Source organism: Acipenser ruthenus, chromosome 10 (genome assembly GCF_902713425.1).
Source record: "Acipenser ruthenus chromosome 10, fAciRut3.2 maternal haplotype, whole genome shotgun sequence".
In the NCBI taxonomy this organism is placed as follows: domain Eukaryota; kingdom Metazoa; phylum Chordata; class Actinopteri; order Acipenseriformes; family Acipenseridae; genus Acipenser; species Acipenser ruthenus.
The window spans coordinates 41,535,660-41,559,489 of record NC_081198.1 but is presented as its reverse complement, the minus strand read 5'-3'; the positions used below and the strand labels follow the sequence as shown (position 1 = coordinate 41,559,489).

The 23,830-nt window shown below is 36.1% G+C and overlaps 3 protein-coding genes and 1 pseudogene across 3 annotated transcripts in view; 3 read left to right on the top strand and 1 right to left on the bottom strand.

Annotated features, from left to right (window-relative positions):
• The window catches only part of LOC117405549 (collagen alpha-1(XXVIII) chain-like), a 32,252-nt gene extending 26,051 nt beyond the window's left edge, over positions 1 to 6,201 (top strand). Inside the window, exons 28-36 of the mRNA XM_034008707.3 lie at positions 370 to 438; positions 947 to 1,027; positions 1,937 to 1,972; positions 2,387 to 2,423; positions 2,550 to 3,107; positions 3,393 to 3,676; positions 4,069 to 4,315; positions 4,534 to 4,725; positions 5,218 to 6,201. Coding sequence (XP_033864598.3) covers positions 370 to 438; positions 947 to 1,027; positions 1,937 to 1,972; positions 2,387 to 2,423; positions 2,550 to 3,107; positions 3,393 to 3,676; positions 4,069 to 4,315; positions 4,534 to 4,725; positions 5,218 to 5,225 — 1,512 coding nt within the window. The 3' untranslated portion in view covers positions 5,226 to 6,201. The remainder of the gene's footprint in view (positions 1 to 369; positions 439 to 946; positions 1,028 to 1,936; positions 1,973 to 2,386; positions 2,424 to 2,549; positions 3,108 to 3,392; positions 3,677 to 4,068; positions 4,316 to 4,533; positions 4,726 to 5,217) is intronic.
• Positions 6,202 to 7,670: 1,469 nt separating this feature from the next.
• On the top strand, positions 7,671 to 13,263 carry bbs5 (Bardet-Biedl syndrome 5). The gene is made up of 12 exons (XM_059032276.1): positions 7,671 to 7,873; positions 8,448 to 8,534; positions 8,725 to 8,786; positions 9,052 to 9,101; positions 9,429 to 9,556; positions 9,979 to 10,114; positions 10,565 to 10,660; positions 10,825 to 10,887; positions 11,014 to 11,148; positions 11,468 to 11,551; positions 12,114 to 12,137; positions 12,239 to 13,263. The coding sequence occupies exons 1-12, from the start codon at positions 7,812 to 7,814 to the stop codon at positions 12,338 to 12,340; spliced, it is 1,029 nt and encodes a 342-aa protein (XP_058888259.1). The 5' UTR covers positions 7,671 to 7,811; the 3' UTR covers positions 12,341 to 13,263.
• A 422-nt stretch (positions 13,264 to 13,685) lies between these two features.
• On the top strand, positions 13,686 to 17,624 carry LOC117404041 (kelch-like protein 41). The gene is made up of 6 exons (XM_034006685.3): positions 13,686 to 14,890; positions 15,295 to 15,452; positions 15,780 to 15,887; positions 16,165 to 16,350; positions 16,576 to 16,722; positions 17,220 to 17,624. The coding sequence occupies exons 1-6, from the start codon at positions 13,781 to 13,783 to the stop codon at positions 17,329 to 17,331; spliced, it is 1,821 nt and encodes a 606-aa protein (XP_033862576.2). The 5' UTR covers positions 13,686 to 13,780; the 3' UTR covers positions 17,332 to 17,624.
• Positions 17,625 to 18,031: 407 nt separating this feature from the next.
• On the bottom strand, positions 18,032 to 23,644 carry LOC117406746 (FAST kinase domain-containing protein 1, mitochondrial-like; annotated as a pseudogene).
• Positions 23,645 to 23,830: the final 186 nt, after the last annotated feature.

Here is a 23,830-nt window from a genome sequence, read left to right as displayed (position 1 = left end):
CCAGCTAATAAGATATATTACTATAGGAGATTACACAGGAAGGGTACCAGACACCAACAACCTCCATGTACCATACCCAAATAAGGAATGTATCTTTATCAGTAACTTCCACAAACTTGACTTTATATTGAGTTTAAGGAAATACACAGACAAAGCAAAGCAACATTTAAAATAGAAAAATATTTAAAAAACAACACATTTTTCTAACACTTTATATGAATTGCTAAGTATATATATATACATTTGATATATATATATATATATATATATATATATATATATATATATATATATATATATATTTACAGGATCCTCTTGTATTTTTTTCTGCTGATCTGCTTATTTTGGTGTTTTTTTTTATCACTGTAGGGTGAACATGGACCACAGGGAGTCACTGGACCAAGGGGGCCTCCAGGGGAAGGATTGACTGGGCCTAAGGTACATACTCCAGAAATATAAATGTCAGTATAGCTACATTTTGGTAGCTTTGCAGTTCATACAAATGTATACACATGTGGGAGCTTTAGTGTGAGTCCTTAATGTTTGCTAATGCATTGTGTGTTTTGTATATCAAATATCAAATCAAACTGAATCTAGGTACAGCATGTTACAGTAAGTAAGGTTGATTGTCTACTGGAGCCACAATTGAGAAAGGAGCATGGAGTCTCCACCCTTCAGAATGAAGTCATGAATGCAACTTCCTTGTGCACGTAGGTAGACGGTAGGATGCTAGGACAGGGCAGGATCACATTATCAACATAGAGCAGTACAGTACATTTCAATTAATATGCAGCACATGCAGTAAAAATTATATCTAGTACTGTGATCTGTTTGGATTGTTGTGACTACAAGGATGTCAGCGGACATAGCAAATAGCAAATTTAATGTGTTAGTTTTCCAGTATAATCTGTGTTTTCACCTCTGAACATTTTATTATTCATTATAGGGTGATCGTGGTTCCCAAGGAGAGAGAGGAAGAAGGGGTGATAAAGGAGATGGTGGCGATCCTGGAGTTACTGGCGACGCTGTATGTATTCACTTTATTAGCAATACAGCAGAGTGTGCTTTACTGTAATCCATGGGTTGGTCCCAAAATAATAATAGTTCTGTTCTTTTACACCCACACGTAACACAAACACAAGTCGACAGTGCGTGCTCTAGTGCTCGTAGTGCAAGTACAGTTTATTATGCAAACAAACTGAAGTGTTGTCCAGGTGTAGTGCTGGCCTTTGACGACATCTCCGGATCGTATTTCAGCCGTCTAAATAATAACAAACAGTATTTTCAGACAAGAAACAAACAAAACACTCACGATAACACAGGTTTGTCCTTCTGGTTCACGTTTAACCATTACAAAGGAACAGAGCTCATCGCTCCGTCCCCTTTTGCACCGTATATCATGCCCTCTTGGTTAATGAGTGCAACAGCTCTTCCAATCCGCAGCTGTCGATGATTTACCGGAGCTCCGCCCCCTTTCTAGATGACCAAATTCCGTCTAACCCTGGGAAGGAATTGTCAGGCCATCCAGTCCAGGGTACTCTGTTCCCTTTACACAGCACCCTCACAGATCAGGAGGGAGATGTATCACCAAGAATCACTTTATCACAGACATGTATAAACTCCTTTGGCAAATGCAAGACGTGAAGGCTGAGATGTCTATACATTTGTATTATTGTACAACGGCATGATAAGTGATAGTAAAATGAATTTGTTTTCTAGTTGGATTTCTCATCTGCAAAGCATGTACGTTTATCTAGAAATGCTCCCACCAAACATAAACTTATGTGTCTATGTCTTATGTGCCTATTTTAAGTTTCTATGTATCTCTTCATTCGGAATGTTACACAAATAAATGTTGTGAAATTAAAGAATCTGTAAGCCCATAAATGTACATGTACACATTATTAATAACTGTGTATGGTTTTTGTAATTTTAGGGCAGACCTGGTGCAAAAGGTGAAGCTGGTCTCACGGTAAGTTTATTCTTTTATGTTCACAAGAAAAACTGAATGGGCTTTTAGTTTACCATGCTTCAATGGATGCTCCCATTAAAGTGATACTGAAAACAAGTTCAGGTGAATTATTTAGAAGTATTTCCCATGTCACATATTCCTTATTTGTGTATGGGTGTAATCACAAACATGTTATCAAATATAAGTGGTAGATACTTTCTAATAATTCATAATGACCTCTATACGCATGCATCCAAGTGTGCAGTTCAGCTTTTGGAAACTTTTCAATGTATCGTGTTGGCTAGGTAAAAGAAGAGTTAGAAATAAATCCCACAAGTGAGAAACACTTTTTTAAGTAGTTTTCTAGAATAGCACAAAACTGCCAGCAAAAGTTAAAATCATTCTAATAATGTTAATGTACCATTTGCTTTTCAGAGGGAAGACATCATTAAACTGATTAAAGAGATCTGCGGTAAGTTGAATTGTTTTTGAAGTTCCTCCTTCTAAATAGGCACGTGGCCCAGCTATGCTTACTGTGATTAACTATGCCTCATAATAATTCAGGATTTATTATTATTATTTTTTTTTGTTAAAACAGGCTGTGGTGTGAAGTGTAAAGAAAGACCCATGGAACTTGTATTCGTGATTGACAGTTCAGAAAGTGTGGGACCAGAAAACTTTGAGATCATCAAGGATTTTGTAACCGCCCTTGTCGACAGAGTTACTGTGGGCAGGAACGCAACAAGAATAGGTCTTGTGCTTTACAGTTTGGAAGTCCATTTAGAATTTAACCTTGCCAGGTACATGACTAAACAAGACGTCAAACAGGCAATCCGAAAAATGTTGTACATGGGAGAAGGCACTTACACAGGAACTGCTATCCGCAAAGCCACGCAGGAAGGATTCTACAGCGCCCGGCCCGGTGTGAGGAAAGTAGCCATCGTCATGACAGATGGACAGACAGACAAGAGAGAGTCTGTCAAACTAGATATAGCTGTGAGGGAGGCCCAGGCAGCTAATATTGAGATGTACGCCATAGGAATTGTGAACACCACAGACCCAACACAAGCCGAATTCTTGCGTGAACTGAATCTGATCGCTTCCGATCCTGATAGTGAGCACATGTATCTCATTGATGACTTCAATACTCTGCCAGGTATGTTCAAGAAGAGTAACCATAATGATGAGACATAAACTGCTTGGTTTACCCACAGAGAAATAGACATCGTACAGTTTATACCTGGGGTATTTAAGCCAAGATGGAGTCATTCTAATCCATCTTTTTCTGTAAAATGAGTTCTAATTTTATAAGAAAATTATAACTGAAGAAAATTATAACTAAGAAATGTTTATTTTAATAATAATAATAATAATAATAATAATAATAATAATAATAATAATAATAATAAAAATAATAATAATAATATTGTTGTTTATCTAGCTTTGGAATCCAAACTTGTCAGCCAGTTCTGTGAAGATGAAAATGGAGCTCTGATTTACAATCGCATTACAAATGGATATGGCAACGGTGGGGGCTACACTTACGATGAGTACCAAAATAATGTGAATTCAAGAGTTTCCAACCAAGGAGGGGGAGGGGGTGGAGGAAGAGGAGGAGGAGGAGGAGGAGGAGGAGGAGGAGGAGAAAGGGTGCAGCCTATACCAGTGAACCCACTCCCAGCTGTATCTGTCAACATAGGCAGGCCTTCACAAAGTACAGTACAGGTAACACCACCCCTGGTATCATAAAACAGCTTTTTTGAAAATTGATAATCTTCAATAAAAAAAATTAAAAGAATAATATAACTATGTAATAAAACAGCAATTTGCTGTATTCATCAAACTTTTTGCAAAGTGCTACATTTTTTGTTTTTTGACAGCAGCACAAAACCTTTTGCAAATGTATTTGCTTACGATTGTAAGTCGCCCTGGATAAGGGCGTCTGCTAAGAAATAAATAATAATAATAATAATATATTTTAGGTGAATTGTTAATCTAATTGTTAAAAAAAAGCCATATACCCTGCCCTTTCTGAACAGTTGACAGTTGGCGATCATTTGAAATATTACTATGTTTTGGGAATACAGTCCTTAACATTTTGTATTTTATTTACGTAGAACAAAGTGGAAGAAGACTATGAAGAAGACTATGATGAGGAGATTGAACCAGTGCGCATACCATCCAGCTCCTTTGTCAATTCGAGAGACAGCAGCATTTCAGCCATTGATAGACTTCCAGTCCTTCCTGTGAGACAATCTTCATCTTCATCTCAGTCCTCCTCCTCCTCTTCTTCTGTTGTCATATCATCTGGCTCCTCTTCTACTGTGAAAGTTATACCTGCAGTGAAGCCAGTTCTGCCTAAAGGTAGGGGTTCTGTTTATAAAGCATGTCAAAAAATAATTATAGTGCGGTCAGTCCAGTTGATATAAATACAGTTGTCCTTCATATCATTAGATAGACCCCTCTATGGTGTTTTACATATGTCTTACAGACAGAAATATATAACGAGACTAACCACTATTGTTTGTGGATAGTTGTGTGGTACCAGTACCTAAAATGTTAACACTTCATTCTTGTATTAGAGTTTGCTGCTCTGGATCCCCGCTGCGCTTTAGGTTTGGATCAGGGTCCTTGTCGTGAATACAATATCAGATGGTATTATGACAAACAAGCTAATGCCTGTGCGCAGTTTTGGTTTGGTGGGTGCAATGGAAATGGGAACCGTTTCGATACTGAAGATGAATGCAAGAAAACTTGTGTGTTGACACGAGGAGGTATGATTTCAGGATATTATTGCATATTTTAATGAGCCCATGATTTTACATTACATCTAAACTATCCCTTATACAGTAAAAGTTTTCCACTGTATTTCTACATAGTATTTGTGCACTTTCGCCATGCTTTTCTCATGGTTACATTATACATCATAGTTTACCCTGGTTTGCCATTTTTTATATACTTTACCACATCTCTCTGTGCTTTACAATGCTTGATTTACCATGCTTTCACTGTGCTTTATTACACCCTGCTATGCTTTTACAATGGGAAACTTTTATAAGGGATCATTTGTGAATTAGTCACTTATGAGCTACTTACTCTTTGCCTTTATTAATGCCTTAAATATCATCTCTCATGTGAAGAATGTATGCTGTAAAATATAGTGATTATGTATAATGGGTTTTTTTTCCACTGATAAAACATAGTTAATGGTAAAACCTTTTGACAGTATTATTATTAATATTTATTCTCCCTTTCCTACTTAACAGACAACTGAAGTGGATCCACAGATCATGTGAACAGAAATAAAGTGACATACCTGAAGAAAATGTTTTGCTATCAATCTGTTTTGCTATAAACAATACGTTTATACCTCGGTACTACTATTTCATAAGTATTAAACATTTAATTATACATACTTTCAATTTATAGTCTGTGTAACAGACACTTCTCAGGGCTTATTTTCAAAGAAATATTGTAAAACTGTTTTTGTTCAGGTTCAGATATTCATATTTTTAATTCAGGGACCATAACGCAAAGAGGTTGTCAATAAACTATATCACTCATGTGATTTCCCTGTTACAATTAAGGTCTTAATAAATCTTAACACAAGAAATGGTTTATCAGCTAACATAGTAGCAAGTTCATGGCATATCCATCACATATAGAAGTGTGCTGCATGGTGCCATAGAACAATATGTGGTGTTGTAAAGCAGCGTTGTAGTTTTTTAATTAATCCCTCCCTTAAAGATCTTAGAAAGTGAATGTTGTGTAAACCAATGGCCTTGTAATTCTGCAGGGTTTATGAGGAAGAAGGATTTTGCATCTTAAATCCACAGTTAATCCCTGATAATGGTAAAAATTAGATTAAGCAATACATAGTTTTGACTATTTGAATTAGAAAGCTAATGTAAAAAATACTTTATTAGATGTAATTTTATTAGTTGTTGACAATGTCAATAGTTGAATCAATGAATTCAATTTTCTGATTTGTTGTGGATCTTTAAGGATACAACTAGTTTGCCACAACAGGTTGGTTTTAAAATGCGTGCATACAATGTGTATTAGTTTAGCAGGACAGCACATATATTTGATGTAGATACGACTTCAAAAAACATATTGTGTACTTGTATTCACATATGAAAGTTGCCTTATTGTACTTGTCGTGATGTTTGTATGGTTCATGATATTTGTTGTGGTAGTTTTTTTTTTTTTTTTTAATTCATTTTTATAAATAAAATACATGGATTTTTTATTTGTTTTATTTATTACTGGAAACTTGAATTTGTATAACCCTAAACGGTGAAACTTTGACACTTATTTGACATTTTAATTAGGAGTCTTTCAATTTCGTTATTGTTCTTCTTGTGTTCATCTTTTCATTTGGGAACTTGCACTCATAAAGTTTCTAATCGCCAATGGATTTATTCATTTCTTAACGCCGCTGTTGGGATTAGGCTATTCAAAAAAAAAAAAAAAAAAAAGTGTGCCATTACATTGCGATATAACTGACAATGGACAAGACAGCAGATACGGTATGAGCACTTTGATAGACTTTGCTGCAGATTTCCACATCTTTCCTGGATGAATTAAAGGTGCTAATCATTGAAGAATGGTCACAAACCTGTCAAGAACCATTAAACAGCTTTCACACTTGTCACTTTGAATCAGTGGGTGATCTTCCATACTACTGAGAGTGTTCTGGCAGGTATGCCCACCCCCTGTAAGTAAAGGATATCAGGAATAACACAATTGCCATCTATGTTTTAGTTGGTAGCAATTCGATCTCAAGCCAGCCCCAGCCAGCACTGAACCATTCCAATGCTGATGACAAGTTTCAGAAGGTTGCAAGGGGACCAGCTCCCAAAAAGAAACAAGTAGCTCAGTCAACAGTAGTTCACATAAAAGAACCCCACACAACTTGGCCTAATAATAGGCATCGCTGGGTATACAACATGCTCACAATGTGGGGCTTGCCACTGATATCCCTTAACTGGGCCATATTTGATTTCAGTCTCCTTCCAATATAGAGGGTGATTAGAAAGCAACTTTACCACATCAGTGACATGGTGCGTTGATGTGGTAAACTTACTTTCTAATCACCCTGTACTAGCACATTTCATGGCCAAGAAAAAACAATTACGCAAGCCACATAGCTTGTTCATTTAAACAAAATATTTTCTCATGTCACAACTGTTAGTTTGTTTGGGCAACATAGCCAGCTTTACATTGACTTGTAAATCCATGGACAATTTTGGAAACGTACAACAGGACATCACTCATAATGGACACTCATCCAAAATTATGTTACTGCTACATTATAAACTAAACAGATTTTGTCAGTTGATAAATTGTCATTCGCTGTTACCAAGAAGTTTAGTTGCAAGAAATCACAGTCTATAAGAATCTTGATAGCTGGGTGGTCATTTCTCTTCATTAGTGGTATTTCTCTATACAACCTCACATGAATGTAAGAACATGCTACTTTACATTGCTATATTAAAATACAACAATATCTTGTACCAGTAATGAACTGTGGTCCAAAATAAAGCACCTGACATGTTTTCCTGGGCTTGGAGATTCTTGTAATAAAATATATTTTAAGTACGACATAATTACCCACAGACGCTTTGTAAAACACATACGTTGTTTTCGGTCTGTATTACTAATAAATGGTTTGAATACTGCAAAACTGCGTTTAGAAATCGCTCCTGTTGACGTGAACGGATTACTAACTTTGTCCAAGCCGCTTCCCGTTCAGATGTTGCCAGGGTGATGTGCTGACGCTGTGTCAGAAAGATTTACAAAAAAAATCCACCTCTTTGAAGGTGACTAATATCAAAATAAACAAACTATACTTATCATGGCGACAGTCTTCGATGCTCTGTGGGAAGATAGGGATGTCCGATTTGACATTTCACCGCAGTAAGTATTGTTATAGCCAGCAGAATACAGAAACAGTGCATCATTAATCCGCCATAAATGTTAACTACCCCCGCTAAAGGGATTATCATTGCATTATAGAGTGTGTGTGTGTGTGTGTGTGTATATATATATATATATATATATATATATATATATATATATATATATATATATATATATATAGATATATATATATATATAGATAGATAGATAGATAGATAGATAGATAGATAGATAGATAGATAGATAGATATTACTATACATAAAGGTCAATACAGTACAGTAATTACACACGTATTGACTTGCCTGTTGTTACCACACTCGATTGCAATGGCGTGCTTTGAAAATTAAAATGAGAATTTTTCATATTTCCAGAACAGAATACTTGTTCAGTTGGAAGCATAGTCTAGCGCATGTTATGGGGATACATTACTCCGGTTTTAGAACTAACTTTTCTCTGAAAATGTAATTGTGTTTCCAAAATGTCTTGTCTTTCGTCTCTTACAAATGATGTAGACAGTTTGCACATCACGACTAGTACAAGTCTATTTTGGGGCCTGTTTCCTTTCTACAGGCAAATGAAAACGAGACCTGGAGAAGTTCTTATAGATTGCCTGGATTCCATTGAAGATACCAAAGGAAATAATGGTGATCGAGGCAAGTTTTCTCAATTGCTGTTATCCCGTGTAGTAAACAGGCATGCACACTGAACGATATACCAGTAAGAGTTGCAATTTCTGTTGCACAAAACCAGACGTAGCAGTTGAAGAATTCGTTCTTCATGCCACAAACGTAAAATTTGTAAACTTGGAAGGTAAAAAAATAATGTGCAAATAATGTTTTGCAGGCAGACTCCTTGTGACCAATTTGAGAATTATCTGGCATTCACTGTCTTTGCCACGAGTCAACCTGTGTAAGTATTGTCTCAAGTAATTTCTCTAAAGCATAGCCTGATCTTAAAATTGTAATACCCCTTAAAACTTTTTTTTTAAGCTGTAGGGGAAACAGTGTACTTGCTAGTGTGTATATATATATATATATATATATATATATATATATATATATATATATATATAATATAAAATATATAAAACATGTACCTATTAAAGCTTGCCTGTTTCTTAAGTGTTCAAAGTGACATAGTAACATTTACAGGAAACAACCTTCTTTTTTTTCAGCTGTAGGCTACAATTGTGTCATAAATATTACAACAAGGACTGCTAATTCGGTATGTATTACCTGTCTGTAATTTCCTATATATATATATATATATATATATATATATATATATATATATATATATATATATATATATATATATACACACACACACATATATATAATGAGATTTTATTATTTAAAGTCAGTCATTCCTACGCAGTATGTAAGACGTTTAAATATCTTATAAATAATTCTGATTTTTGTATGTGGATCCGAATACTGTATTTCACTTGTTAAGGCATGTTGTAATAAAACGATTGACACAATATATACATCTGACGTTTTTGCTCTGTGTTTCTTTAAAATATGTATTTTCTTATTTCTATTGCTTCAGAAACTGAGAGGCCAGACTGAAGCACTTTATATCTTGACTAAATGTAATAACACAAGATTTGAATTCATATTTACCAATGTGGTTCCTGGAAGTCCAAGACTTTTCACATCTGTCATTGCTGTACACAGGTATTGACATTTAGAATTAAATGTATTCAATAGATTAATCTTGACTTGCTATTTTAATATGCATGTTTTTATTAAAATTGAATCACAGTCCATTAAGATTTTTTTAATGGAGCAAATTTATCAGTCTGTGTGCTACAGCACAGGCGATATGAGCAGAAGCAAACAGTAAGTACATGTAGTAGTAATGCTGGGGCTCCGTGGCATCAATTTATTTTGACCAGGAGATGGTAGTACAGCATCTGATTTACAGAATATAGTCTAGTCTTTACTGCTTTGTTATGTTAATTTTTCAGTGTGTTTTTTATTCATAACAATACAAACACATAGTGTTAGAGTACAGTATGCGAATGTCTTCTATTATTATTATTATTATTATTATTATTATTATTATTATTATTATTATTATTATTTAATGTTTTTAGAGCATATGAAACATCTAAAATGTACCGGGACTTGAAACTAAGAGGGGCACTGATTCAGAACAAGCAACTTCGGCTTTTGCCTCAGGAGCAAGTGTATGATAAAATTAATGGAGTTTGGAATCTATCCAGTGACCAGGTAATCATTGATTTGGTGTATCATATTTTAAACAGGAGTATTTTCAGCCTACTAATATTTTCTTTGTGCTGTTAATTGTATTTCAATTTCTATTTCAGTTCATGCCGTATTACATCTCATGTTACCTGTTGTAAGCCCTCCAAACCTTCATTTTGTCCTTTAACAGCTACATATATATGTTGGTAACTTCAGGAACAACAATTTACACAACTTACAAATGTACCATTCTTTAAACCATTGTAACAGTGCACAACATTACAAAGGGGATACTGTATTATTGCATAGATATACTTCCAATTTAATTGGGAATTAATTAATTAATAATAAAATAATACAAATTATTTGAAATTATATAAACATATTGTTTAACAAATGTTATTATAAATGTTTACATTAGTATAGGTACTGTATATTACATTGTGCTGAAATGTATGTTTCTGTTTTTTACAGGGTAATTTGGGAACATTCTTTATTACCAATGTACGAATAGTATGGCATGCCAACATGAATGACAGCTTTAATGTCAGCATACCCTACCTACAAATTGTAAGTATCAATAATATTGTGTTCTATTTGTACAATGTACATTTAATATAACTTGGACTAACTCTTAAGATTGCTTACTTTCGGTCAATAGAAAATACAATTGTTTGTTAAAAGTTTCAGAAACTTTGCTTCTAATAATGTTTTCTTATTTGTTTTTCCTTCAGCGCTCAATCAAGATCAGGGATTCAAAGTTTGGACTGGCACTGGTAATAGAAAGTTCCCAGCAGGTAAATATACCCACATTTGTGTAAGAAATGTTAAACTGACCTTTTTAAAAACATACAATCATTTATTTTAATGGACAGATACTTTACAGAAAGCATTATGACTTGCGGTTATATTTTGTCTCCTAGAGTGGAGGATATGTGCTTGGCTTTAAGATAGACCCTCTTGAAAAACTGCAGGATGCTGTGAAAGAAATCAATTCACTGCACAGAGTTTACTCAGCAAGTCCTATCTTTGGAGTGGATTATGAAATGGAAGAAAAGGTCAGCGACTACCACAAGTATATTTGCCAATTATATTTAAGTGTTTACAAATTGTATACGAGGAGAAAACACTGAAAAGCAATGGGTTAATACTATTGTACCAGGGTTAATACTACTTGTGTCAAAATAAGTATTCTCGCAACTGAAATCAGTTTACTTACTGTGTTCCACCCTGCCTGTAATAGAAGTTTTTTCTTATCATTTTCGTTTACTGGGAAAAAAGTTATCGTAGTACTGATTACACATTAGAAAGTTTGTTGCTTGCCAACTAAATGAACAGGATTGTTTACTTCAATGTAATGCGCTCTTGGCTTTTCAGCCTCAGCCACTTGAAGAGCTGACAGTGGAACAGGCTCAGGATGACGTTGAAATAGAGCCTGATGAGCAGACTGATGCTTTTGTGGTGAGTGTCCAGCATAACAAAATGTCACTTTATCCCCGGAGAGCTTTCCAGTCTTTTCCATTCTCTAAAAATAGTGTGCTGCTTAAATATTGTACCATAAGCATCAACAAACAGGTTCTGACGTACTCTGATGATTGCATAAATAACATTTTTTTTATTATTAATTACCTATATTTTAATTTATCGACAATAAACCATTCAAGAGGCTATGTTTGTTTTACAAAATATTTAATACATTTATTCTGTTTCCATCAAGTAATTTCATTTTAATGACTAAGGGTCATACACTGAAATCATTTCATTTTCATTATAAGAGCAGATATCCAGCAAGGTTTACAGAAAAGTATATTGTATTTAAAGGTAAACGTTTTACTGTTTAGAAAATAATGTGCTTTTAAAAAATTGAAAACACAAACTTAAAGATCACATGTTATAGGACAGCATCTGCCAAATAGACCATTTGTCTTCAAAACCAATTTTAGCTCATTTCATGCTGTTGAATAATCACGTGCTGTTATAGCTGCGGTTATTTTATATACATTCATTTTTTTTTTAATTACAGGCTTACTTTGCTGATGGCAGTAAGGTAATTATATGTATTTTTTTATTCTAGTGTGTATACTAGGTACATTTTTATCTTTTCCGACGTAATAAAACAATCACTTTTTTTTATGTTTGTTTTAAAAGCAACAAGATCGCGAGCCTGTGTTTTCGGAAGAACTTGGACTTGCAGTAGAAAAACTGAAAGATGGCTTTACTCTTCAGGGGCTCTGGGAAGTCGTGGGTTAATCTTTTCAAGTCACGTCACTGATGTTGGAAGAAATATGTTTTTGACATTTAGTTATTTTATTTTTTAATTATTTATTAATCCACCATTGATATAAAATACTGTACAGTATATTAAACTGTAATTCCTGTAAAGATGGAGTAAACAAAACAGTACAACTATTTGTGTTAGCAAAATTGTGTCCTTTTATGTAGAATCATTTAAAACCTGGTTACATTTTCAAAAGTTATATGTATGTGTCCTACTTTTGGTGAAATGATAATCCGCATTTTTAAAACAATCACTGCAATCTGCATTTTTTTATTTGATTTAATTAGCAACTGAACGGTACTATGCAGTAACCATCAAAACAAATGGTATCATACTTCTGACATGACACTGACAAACATGTATAAAGCACTTGAAGGGAACACTGAGTCATTTATTGTTTAACAGCTTGAATAATGATGCAGCAGCTATTTACATATCAACCAGAATTGTGCTACTGTTCTAAAAATGGTAAAATAAATGTTGCAGCTGTTGTTTTAGCAACTGTTCCTCCAATTCACCAGGATGCCACCCCTTAAGTAGAAACAGGCTGCTAAATGGAATAACACATGAATGTACCTCCTTAAATTAAAATACATTGTCATATGAATTCAGCCTTCGATTTGTGAGTGATATAGCTCCAAGAAAGTTTCTCTAATCAGCAGTGATTGTGTTTTTATTTTTAAACGGATAGTCACAAAAGTAAGCACATACTACACAGATGTGTCAGTCACCCTCATTCTCAACTGCTTTGAACTTATTTTTAACACTGAAAAACAAGGCACTAAAACAAATGAACAAACAAATTATAGCTCCTGAGACTTGTATGTATTTATATGAGCTGGTTAAAATCCTGTAATGCAAAATAAACTAACATTCCACTGTGGTTTTAACATGTCATGTTATTGAATTTTGTTTTTTAAATAACCTCTGTTCAATTCTTCAGTGCTGATGACTGATGTATATTTTTAAACACATTTAAAATAAAACTTGAGTAAATGGTCACAGTTCTAGATGCCATCCCTCACACAGGAAAAAAAAAACACTTAGAATGAATTTATTCACAAAAGAGTATATATTATTTTCTGTTGTGAAAAATCAATTTGAACCTTTTTGTGTCAGAAACTCTTGATCGACAGCTACTGTCTGAACTGCTGTATATCTATCCCCATAGTGACCAAAGGCCACAGTTGCTGCTTTCACTCTGTGACAGCTGCTGGAGTGGAACTCCTTTCCAATTTGGCTTACTTGAATTCCAGCATGATGGGGTGTGAATCTATAGTTAGAAAGGTAGGATTAAATTGCAGGGGCTCCAGTCTAGGCACTGCACATTGATCTGCCTTTTTCCAGCCAGACCTGTGAGCCGAGAACAGCTACGGCCTTCTTCTCCTCCCAAAGCCCACTTTGTCCTCTGAATGGAACCCTCAAAGATCATGATAGAAGAACCGCGTCTGTACCAGAGTACGCTTCTACAAGATGGCCTTAAGGAACTCCTTGATGAGAACAAGTTTGTTGATTGCACACTCAAAGTTGGAGACAGAAGTTTACCCTGCCACAGACTCATCATGGCAGCGTGCAGCCCCTATTTTCGGGAGCTTTTTTTTTCAGAAGAAGGTAAAGAGAATATAAAGGAGGTTGTTCTTGAAAATGTGGATGCCAAAGTAATGGATGTGATCATTAAGTATCTGTATTCAGCAGAAATAGATCTCACTGATGAAAATGTACAGGAAATCTTTGCTGTGGCTAGCCGCTTCCAGATTCCCTCAGTGTTCACTGTATGTGTAAGTTACTTGCAGAAAAAGCTTTCACCTAACAACTGCCTGGCCATTTTCAGGTTAGGTCTTCTCCTGGACTGCCCAAGATTGGCATTGACAGCACGGAATTTTATTTCTGACCGTTTTGAGACAATGTCAAAACAAGAGGACTTCATTGAGCTTGCATCGCATGAACTTATGACCATTATTGCAAACGACTCCTTAAATGTGGAGAAGGAAGAAATTGTGTTTGAAGCAGTCATGAAGTGGGCTAAACATGACAAACAGAACAGAGTTAAGAGTCTAAATGAAGCTTTTGAGTGCATCCGCTTCCGCCTAATGCCAGAGAAATACTTTAAAGAGCATGTTGAAAAGGATGATCTTATCAAGGCCAACCCTGACCTTCTTAAAACAGTCCAAGTCATTAAAGATGCCTTTGCTGGAAAGCTTCCTGAGGCTGGCAAAAAGAAAGATGAATCTGGAGAGGGTGTTGTGAACGGCGATGTAGGAGATGAAGATCTGCTGCCTGGTTACCTGAATGACATTCCTCGATATGGCATGTTTGTCAAAGACTTTGTTCTGATGATCAGTGACACAGTAGCAGTGGCATATGATCCAAATGCTAATGAATGCTATCTGGCAGCCATGACTGAACAAATCCCCAGGAACCATGTCAGCATGATCTCCAAAAAAAATCAAGTATATGTTATTGGAGGGTTATTTGTGGATGAAGAAAATGAAAAAATCCCACTGCAGTCATATTTCTACCAGGTAAAAAAACAAATTACACTAACCATTTAACATGCAATACAAATGCAGGATATTTGATGGAACGTGGATGAATATCTGTAATTGCTCGCCAGACCACGGGTGGTATAAATTATACATACTGAAAATGGTTGAATGCATTCATAGAAAAATTATTAAAATAGATACATCACTGGCGAAGGTCAATGTGTCTCTCCCAGTCATGCCTTCACCTGTCTAAGGGAACTTATTTTCTATATTTAAATAATGGAACACCTTGTATTGTAATAAAAAAAAATAAAAAAAAGTACTTCAAAACTTCTTCAGCTCTTTCTCGAAGTTAGAATACAGCATTTCTGTCAATAGTAAGAAATAACAGTCTAGGATATTACAGGCCCACTCATTACTTACATTGTATTGTGTTTCAGCTTGAGAGCCTTACTGGTGAATGGATTGCCCTCCCCCCACTGCCTTCTCCAAGATGTCTATTTGGGATGGGTGAAAATGATAACCTCATATATGCAGTTGGTGGCAAAGATCTCCAGACTGAAGAAGCTCTTGATTCAGTGCTGTGCTATGATCCTGAGTAAGTTTACCCATCATTAAAATATTAGTGTGGCGAGAGTCAGAGCTACAAGATTTAATATATTTAGGTGCAGTAAGAAAAGTCTGTGATGATGAAGTTAGAAAAGCCTGTATCAATTGCCCTTATAACGGTGAACGCCAAACTATGTGTGTGAATTATACAGTCGACCACCTTTCTGACCGGCTTGATAAAAGGACTTTAAAACTGCTGTTCCCTTTTATTTTGGAGACAATATAAGGACTCTTTTAGTCAGTCCCTCTGGTGGCAGAAGATGGATCTTATGCATGGTTTCATTTACTTTACATTTATTTATTTATTTTATTTTAGGTCACTCAAATGGAGTGAAAGCAAAAAGTTGCCAACAAAGGTCCATGGTCACTCCGTGGTTTCACACAATGGATTGGTATACTCTATTGGAGGAAAGACTGATGACAAGTAAGTTTATGGTGATTGTGGAGATAATGAGGTTTCCTCAGCTGTCATAGCTAACATCCTGGAAATTTAAGACATTTTCTGTAATTATTGAACCTCATTGGTGTTAAATAACACACACGCAACATTTGTTTTAGGTTTTGCACAGCCAGTATTTAATACGCAGAACATCACAATTAAGTAAATATTCTGTAATATTATAACCTACACTATGTTCATATAGAGAGAAACTGTTACTTTAAAAACAGAAATAATGTAACATTCATTTATTTTTCTCTAGAAAAACCATCAACAAGTTGTTGGTCTACAATTGCAAGAAGTCTGAGTGGAAGGAGCTGGCTCCCATGAAATCAGCCCGTGCCATGTTTGGAGCTGCGGTTCACAATGGCAAAATCATTGTGGTTGGAGGTGTGAACGAAGAGGGCCTAACTGCTGCTTCTGAAGTTTATGACATTGCCACTAACAAGTAAGGGATTTACAGCCTTTTCACTACCTCTATTTTTGAACTAGAAGCCATATTGTAAAGAAACATATAGTATCTCTGTACCAACCTTATCCAGAAAATTAATCAGCATTCTAAAATGAGAACATATGAATAAAGTCTTAAATGTTAAAACAAATGCAGAGAGATATTTTTATGCATACTTCAGAAATTAAACTGTGCACGTAATAACTGACATGTGCTTTGCAGGTGGGAGGCAACAACGGAATTTCCACAGGAGAGAAGCTCCATTAATCTCATTAGCAGTGGTGGGTCACTGTATGCCATTGGAGGATTTGCCATGGTTCAGCTTGAAAACAAAGAATTTGCACCATCAGAAGTTCCTGACGTTTGGAAGTAAGCTTGCATTTCCTTAAACTCTTACTTGAGGTCGTTTTTGTCAGAATATGTGTCAGCAAAACTGTCTACATGTACTGGCAATTTGCATTTGTTTTAACCCTGCATCTGAAACAGCCAGCACATCATGATACTGTATATGTGCAAACAGCTAAACAAACTTCACATATATAACGGTCATTTGCTGACTTTTATACAGTATGTACCTGTATTTTTGGGAGATGGCCTTGAAAGTTTCTTTAATCTTACTCATACTTCTGAAAAAGCAGACAACCCACTCTTTATTGCATCCATTTGCAGCATGTGTCTTCCGTAACTGGGCAGAACTTGCAAGTTCAAAATCAATAATAATTTGGCACTTCCAGAATGAAAGCCGGCAGTACAAGAATATCACAATAACCACCACCTGCTGGAACAAGGCAGTACTGTAAACCTACAATGTAACCCTTCAATATGTTTATTTGTATATGACCAACACATTTTCCTTTTCACCTCAGGTTTGAAGAGGACAAGAAAGAATGGGCTGGCATTCTGAGAGAGCTCCCCTATGCCTCTGGAGCCTCCTGCCTCTCAACGCGCCTCAATATGTTCAAACTCACCAAATTATAAGAGGCTTCTGATATTTTTAATTAAAATGTAATTATATCGCAGTGTTTTTAAAACTAAATATTTGCCAAAGGATTTTGTTCACACTAGAATTATTTCTGCACTAGAGCATTTTTAAAATGTTACTTTTCATACTAGTTTAATTTTTGAACTCTACCCTAGACATTCACCTTGGTGTTTGTGCTGTGTGAGATAATCTCTAGGTTTTAAAAGGCACATCCTTGCTGACACATCGTTTTTAAACTGTAAAAGAAGCATCTCAGTTTAGAAATTAAATAAATGAAATTAACAAATGATTACATTAAATGGTTTTGATTTGTTCAATGTATTACATTCAGCCTGACGTCCTTTGATCATCTAACTTATTGAATACTCCGGTTGTATTATATGTTGAATTTAGTTTAAATAAAATAAACATTTTCCCATTTTATACATTAATTTTTGTTAAATGTAAAAGAATCAAAAACTTGTTCTGCAAAATGTCAAACAGCCTACTTGCAAATAACAACAGTATTGGGTACCATTCCAAAAAGCAGCACTGCATCATCCTATGATCTGTTTTTTGTAAAAGAATATACAGAAGAATATTGGAGCACAAAAATGCAGTCGGCCACAAATATATTTATTTTGCAAAAGGCTGACATGGTTATCTAATATAAATATTAAATAGTTATTTATAAATACCATAGAAATCCCATTCACATTACGAATGATCTGTAACTAGCTTCTTTCGTAGGTATTCCTTCCATGCATCCTGTTTTGAGAGTTCCATTGAATTCCATTCAAAGTGAGGAATCTGTTTAAAAAATATATATATCATAATTTACATAATGTGAGATAATCATGTTGTGCACAGTATTTCAATTAAAACCAATCACTATGAATATGATGTTATTTCTGATTACACAGAAACCTTATTTGTCTAAAATGTGGAATACTTTTAAATCTATAATTCTTAACGTCACTGCAGTTCAATACACCTACAACAAATGTTAAATATTGGAACTTTTTACCTTCCAAATTATGCATTGTTCAGCAGATGTGGAGCTTGATTTGAATATTTTCTTGAATTTAGCTGATTGATTTAGGTCTAACATATTTTCTTTTCCATACATTGTACTTTTTATATAAACAGAATACTCCTAAGCCTATAAAATGCTGGCCATTAACAACTCATTTGTGACAGAATTACACTATATATATATACACACACACACACACACACACACACACACACACTTGAACTACATGATAGCCCAGAATCTCCAGGTGTCTCTTTCTCATCATGGCTTCTTTAATGTGATGGCAGTTTTTACAGAAAGATATGGAATCAAGGAATTCCACAGCAACCCTGGAGATAAAAAAAAAATAATACGAATATAAACTGTATATTGACTCACCTTCGCAGAACAATGCTAGTATATACATCGTACTAATGTCCTACATGGAAATGTACATTTGTTTGAATCTGTGTAATCATTGAGCTCTTCCAAAGTTGCTTTGGTTCAGTTTACTTTTGGAACAATACACTTTAAAATGGTGAAAAACTAATACTAGAAAACGTGAGGTTTTAAAAATGTATGAAATGTTGTTTTAGTTAATATGGAAAGCACGTTCCTCCCCTCGCTTATCAGAAGGGGGCTTTGCTCCACATATGGAAGAGGAGTTTTGTTTTTATCAAGAACACATTCAAAATCTGTTGGAACAGGTTAATATGTTTTGCGAGCTTGCAGAATATATTACTATGTACATTTATAAATAAGGAAAGAAAAAGCAAGGTAGTTTATTTATTTCTTAGCAGACGCCCTTATCCAGGGTGACTTACAATTGTTACAAGATATCACATTATTTTTACATACAATTACCCATTTATACAGTTGGGTTTTTACTGGAGCAATCTAGTTACAGTACCTTGCTCAAGGGTACAGCAGCAGTGTCCTACACCTAGGATTGAACTCACAACCTTCCGGTCAACAGTCCAGAGCCCTAACCACTACTCCACACTGCTGCTGTATAGTTGCTTCTGTATAACAGACAGTTCCTAATGCCTAAATACATTTGTGCCACCAGACAGACTATAATTTCAAGACCTACATAGTTACAGAAGTATTAAGAAATGATTATCAAAATATAATTTATCAAGTAAAATGTATCCTGCATAGCAGAAGCTGCATAATTAAAAAAGAAAAAATGCATCCATGGAAAAAGTCATAGCAGACAGTAAGCTTTTTATTAAACTAATAAAGTACATAATTACATCACAAGTGCACGCACATTAAAAATGCATCACTACAACTTACCGACTGCATAGAAATAAGGCGTGAGGAAGAGGCTTTGGCATAGTTAATCCCTCCCAGAATCTCCCCCAGCATTTTATGAATTTGCTGCTGGACTGCACTTGCATTACCATTGCCTGAAAAAGAAGAAAAAGAAACTTGGACATTCAGCTACCATCATAACACACTGTTATAAGAAAGAACAGCATTTAAGAAAATGACAAAGATGTCATAGCCTTCCAGGATTTATATATCATTCAAAAATGTTGTGACATAACACAATAACAATACAAAGCAAAGGTGACCAACACCTCAAGAGGGGAAAGTTTGGATTTCTGTACTGATAGTATTATAAAGATGAATACAGAAACCTTCATGTTTTGCACAAATCCTGAACTATCTAATGTTACCCTAGGCAAGATAGTTCATCTATGACTACAAAACACTTAATGGTAGAATACGTAGTAAAACTAAAATAACCTAAAATGACTAATCAGGTTCTGGGGGGACCAGTCTTTCATAATAATCTGGCTTCTAAAGCCTATTATTAACCATTATGTATCATTACTTTGTATTTCCCTAACCCTAGCACTGACCAAAATGGGGATAATTGGGGATACCTGTGCACTCCATATGTATTTGTTACTGCCGTATGTGAGTGTATTAAATCTATTAAACCAATCAGATTATTATACAGTACATGTTTTACAGTGGCTCAGCATTAAGGGACACTTACCTTTCCTTTGCAGCTGCTGGCAGAATCTATCTAAATTCCGGGCATTCCAGGCAGACGGCTCTATTTAGCTCAATCAGCCGTAATCTGATTCGCATGTTCAAGGCATCAGGAAGAGCTATCATTGAAAAATTCAGACAATTTATAAATTGGTAGAGGGTTTTGTACGCTGAGCTGTGCTGCCAACTGAATTGTACACTTTTGCATTTATGCCCATTCAAAAAGTGTTGTTTGTTTTAATTTACTACTGTCTACTTACTTTCAAGCTGAGCGTCCAGCTTAGATAGGAAATCCACATTGAAAATAGTTCTTATTTATTCCTCTGGGAAACAGTCTGCAACAGCCAGAGAGTATGCCAGCAGCACCAACAGGTGGGGATCAAATGAACCTAAGATAACAGAACATTATGTTCAGGGTTTTGTCTTTGTGTAATGTGCCAATAGCAAAAACTGAACTGTATTTTCCAAACACTTCTGATGACGGACGTTCAGACACAAACAAAATCACTAATTTGTGTAAAGTGGGGGGAAATGCTAGAGCAACATTTCCAATTGCACTCCTCTCAAACTCAGCAGAGAACTGGAACACAGCTCATAGCTCACTGTCCCTGCTGGGATATGCTGTAGGCCTATTAATTCATCATATCTGTCTGATATTGTGTTTGTACTGCTCTACCTTCTGTTCTAGTATCCACTGCATCCATAGCTTACTTTGAAGTGCTGAATACCGGTCTCAAAAAACTCATCACCCTGGGGTGGATCACAGTCCAGCACAGCGAAGGGCAGGAGTGTGGCATACGTTGCTGAATAATGAATCTGATGAAAGAGGCAGAATGTTACAGTGTACAAAATACAGTCCTTGATGAGCACAAATATACTAGCAATATTTTCCAAGGAATGCAGAGCTCATTTCAAACTTCATCAATGTCTCCAAATGTCACACTGGCGATTTTGTTGAGCAGCGGGGTAAAGAGGTGGTTGGTTCTTGTTAAGAAAAGGGCAAGCTCAGGCACATTAGTCCATGTCACCTGATCTATTAACCTCTGAAAGGTGACTATCGTTTCCTCGATAAGCATTCAAACCACTCTCTGGAGGTGTACTTGAGCTCCTCCAAGAGCAGGTCCAGACTGTCGGCTTTCTGCAGCCTGTCCAGGCCACACCTGTTCAGCTTCTGCAGCGGTTTCACATAAACTCTGGAAGTGGTGTGCCGGTAGGAGGGGTCATTCCTAACCCACTTAGCAATGGCCACGGCAAAAGTGTTTAAATCGCTCAGGTTACACTGAGGCAGGACAGTGTCCACTCGGGAGGTCACCACCTCATCCACCCGAGGGGAGGGAAGCATGGAGAAGACCCTGGTCAACATGGTCACCTCATAGGGTACAACACTGACCTACAAGTACCTGGAATACAAAACAACAGTGGATCTCAGAATAGATACAAAAGTGAACCAGATACAACTTTTCATTTTATTTAGGGAAAACAGATAGAAATGCACAGTACAACTGCAAAAATGTTGCTTGTTCTATAGCATGTATAATCTGTATTGGAATAAGGTGCCACATGGTTTCAGTGGCTTGCTGCAGGAAGACCACCATCTTTAGCATGGGTTTCAGGGATGGAAATAAGACTCCCATTGCATACAATTTGATCCAATCTAGATTTTATTTTGAGGCTAATTAGACACAGTGTATAGGTTACAAGTCCTGGTGTGTATAAAAAATGGATCGAACTGCATAAGGGAGAATGAAAAAAGACCTACTGTTACTATCTTCACGGTCATGCAACCAAGTTTTTGGTTTTATCCATAAAAATCCAAAGCCTGAAATAACTGCTGCTATATGAGAAAACACATAATTTACCTCACCAGCAAACTTCTCAGCTTTGTGAACAGCTCTGGGTTCTGAGAGTGAAGTAGTATCAGGGCTTGGGTCAATCTTGCTATCTCCACATGTTTATATGGGCAGCAGTGTGGAGTAGTGGTTAGGGCACTGGACTCCTGACCGGAGGGTTGTGGGTTCAATCCCCAGTGGGGGACACTGCTGTTGTGCTCTTGAGCAAGGTACTTTACCTAGATTGCTCCACTAAAAACCCAACTGTATAAATGGGTAATTGTATGTAAAAAATAATGTATAATGTGATATCTTGTAACAATTGTAAATCACCCTGGATAAGGGCGTCTGTTAAGAAATATTTAATTATTGTAGAAAAAATGCTGCAAATCTGTAGGAAAAAAATATTATGCAGTATAAAACAGCAATTCTATTGTACTCCAAAAATATTTGACATAGTTGGTAATTATGGGGGGGAGACAGACTGTTCCAGATGCCACCCTATGTAGTAATTGAATTATTTAATCCCTGAATGAAGATGACCACGTAACTCAAGTGCACCCTCTGGTGATGAGTAGCACCATTGCATTTTTCCAGCAAGGGCCTGTAACTGTCCTTGACGTTTCTGAGGAACTGGATGACTCTCTGGGTGTTACTGAAGCGGGATTGATCCATGGTGTCTAGGAGGGACTCAGCCTTTTCTATCAATCTGTCCCAGAGCCGTGGAGAGGCAAGGGGTGACACACTTATCAGCGTGGAAAGGACTCTGCACAGACATACACAACACATTACAGAGAATTACATACACTAATGCTTTTCTTTTACTACAGACAAATAAATCACTGCTAAAGGTTTAAAATAAGCTCACATTGCAGCATGCATACAGTACCTTATCTGCCTTGTCCATGAACTGAAAGCAGAACCTTACATTATTTTCAGAAAAATAAGATCACTACTGGCACTCCATATGAATACCCAACCCAAATATGTATATCAACCAAGTGACTCATAGTAGGTTCACCTTATGGCTTTTGAAATTGAGGCTGGTGACAAACAACATCAAACCAAGTCGACTATTTCACTTTTGTTAACTCATGAAAAAATTCTGTCTGTCAAAGTGACAGTATGCTAGTTTCATTCCAGCCAATATAAGTTTCAGCATCTTTACAGCAAGCATTTGATTGGTGTAAGAAAATATGGGGCTATTAAGCTACACCACTGTCTGTACTAAAGAGCTTACAGTACAACCTAGAACCACCAAGCTGTATAGCAACCCTGTGTTTTCTACCTCAGTGGACTGTAAAGGAGGTCCACTACAGTGTTGTCATCCAAAAGCTGAATCTTATTTTCAGCCAGCACACACAACTGTGGGTGAGTTTTTACAAACTCAACTGTCCGCAGCATCTCTGGCTTCTCCTTCTGAAACTGCACAGCAAGCTCATTGCACAGCCCACGTGTCTTTGTTCTTTCCCACAACATCAAACACTTGATCTTCACTTGTGCAGGTACCCAGTTGGTCCAGCAGCTGATCACTGCCCGTCGCCCGAGAGTGGAGCAGCCTCCTTGAGGAATGGCACAAACTCCTCAGCCGAAGCATTCCATGAAAGCGTCAACAGCACGCTACGTATGCGTAGGAATAGAAAATGGATTGTTAAGTCCTCACTA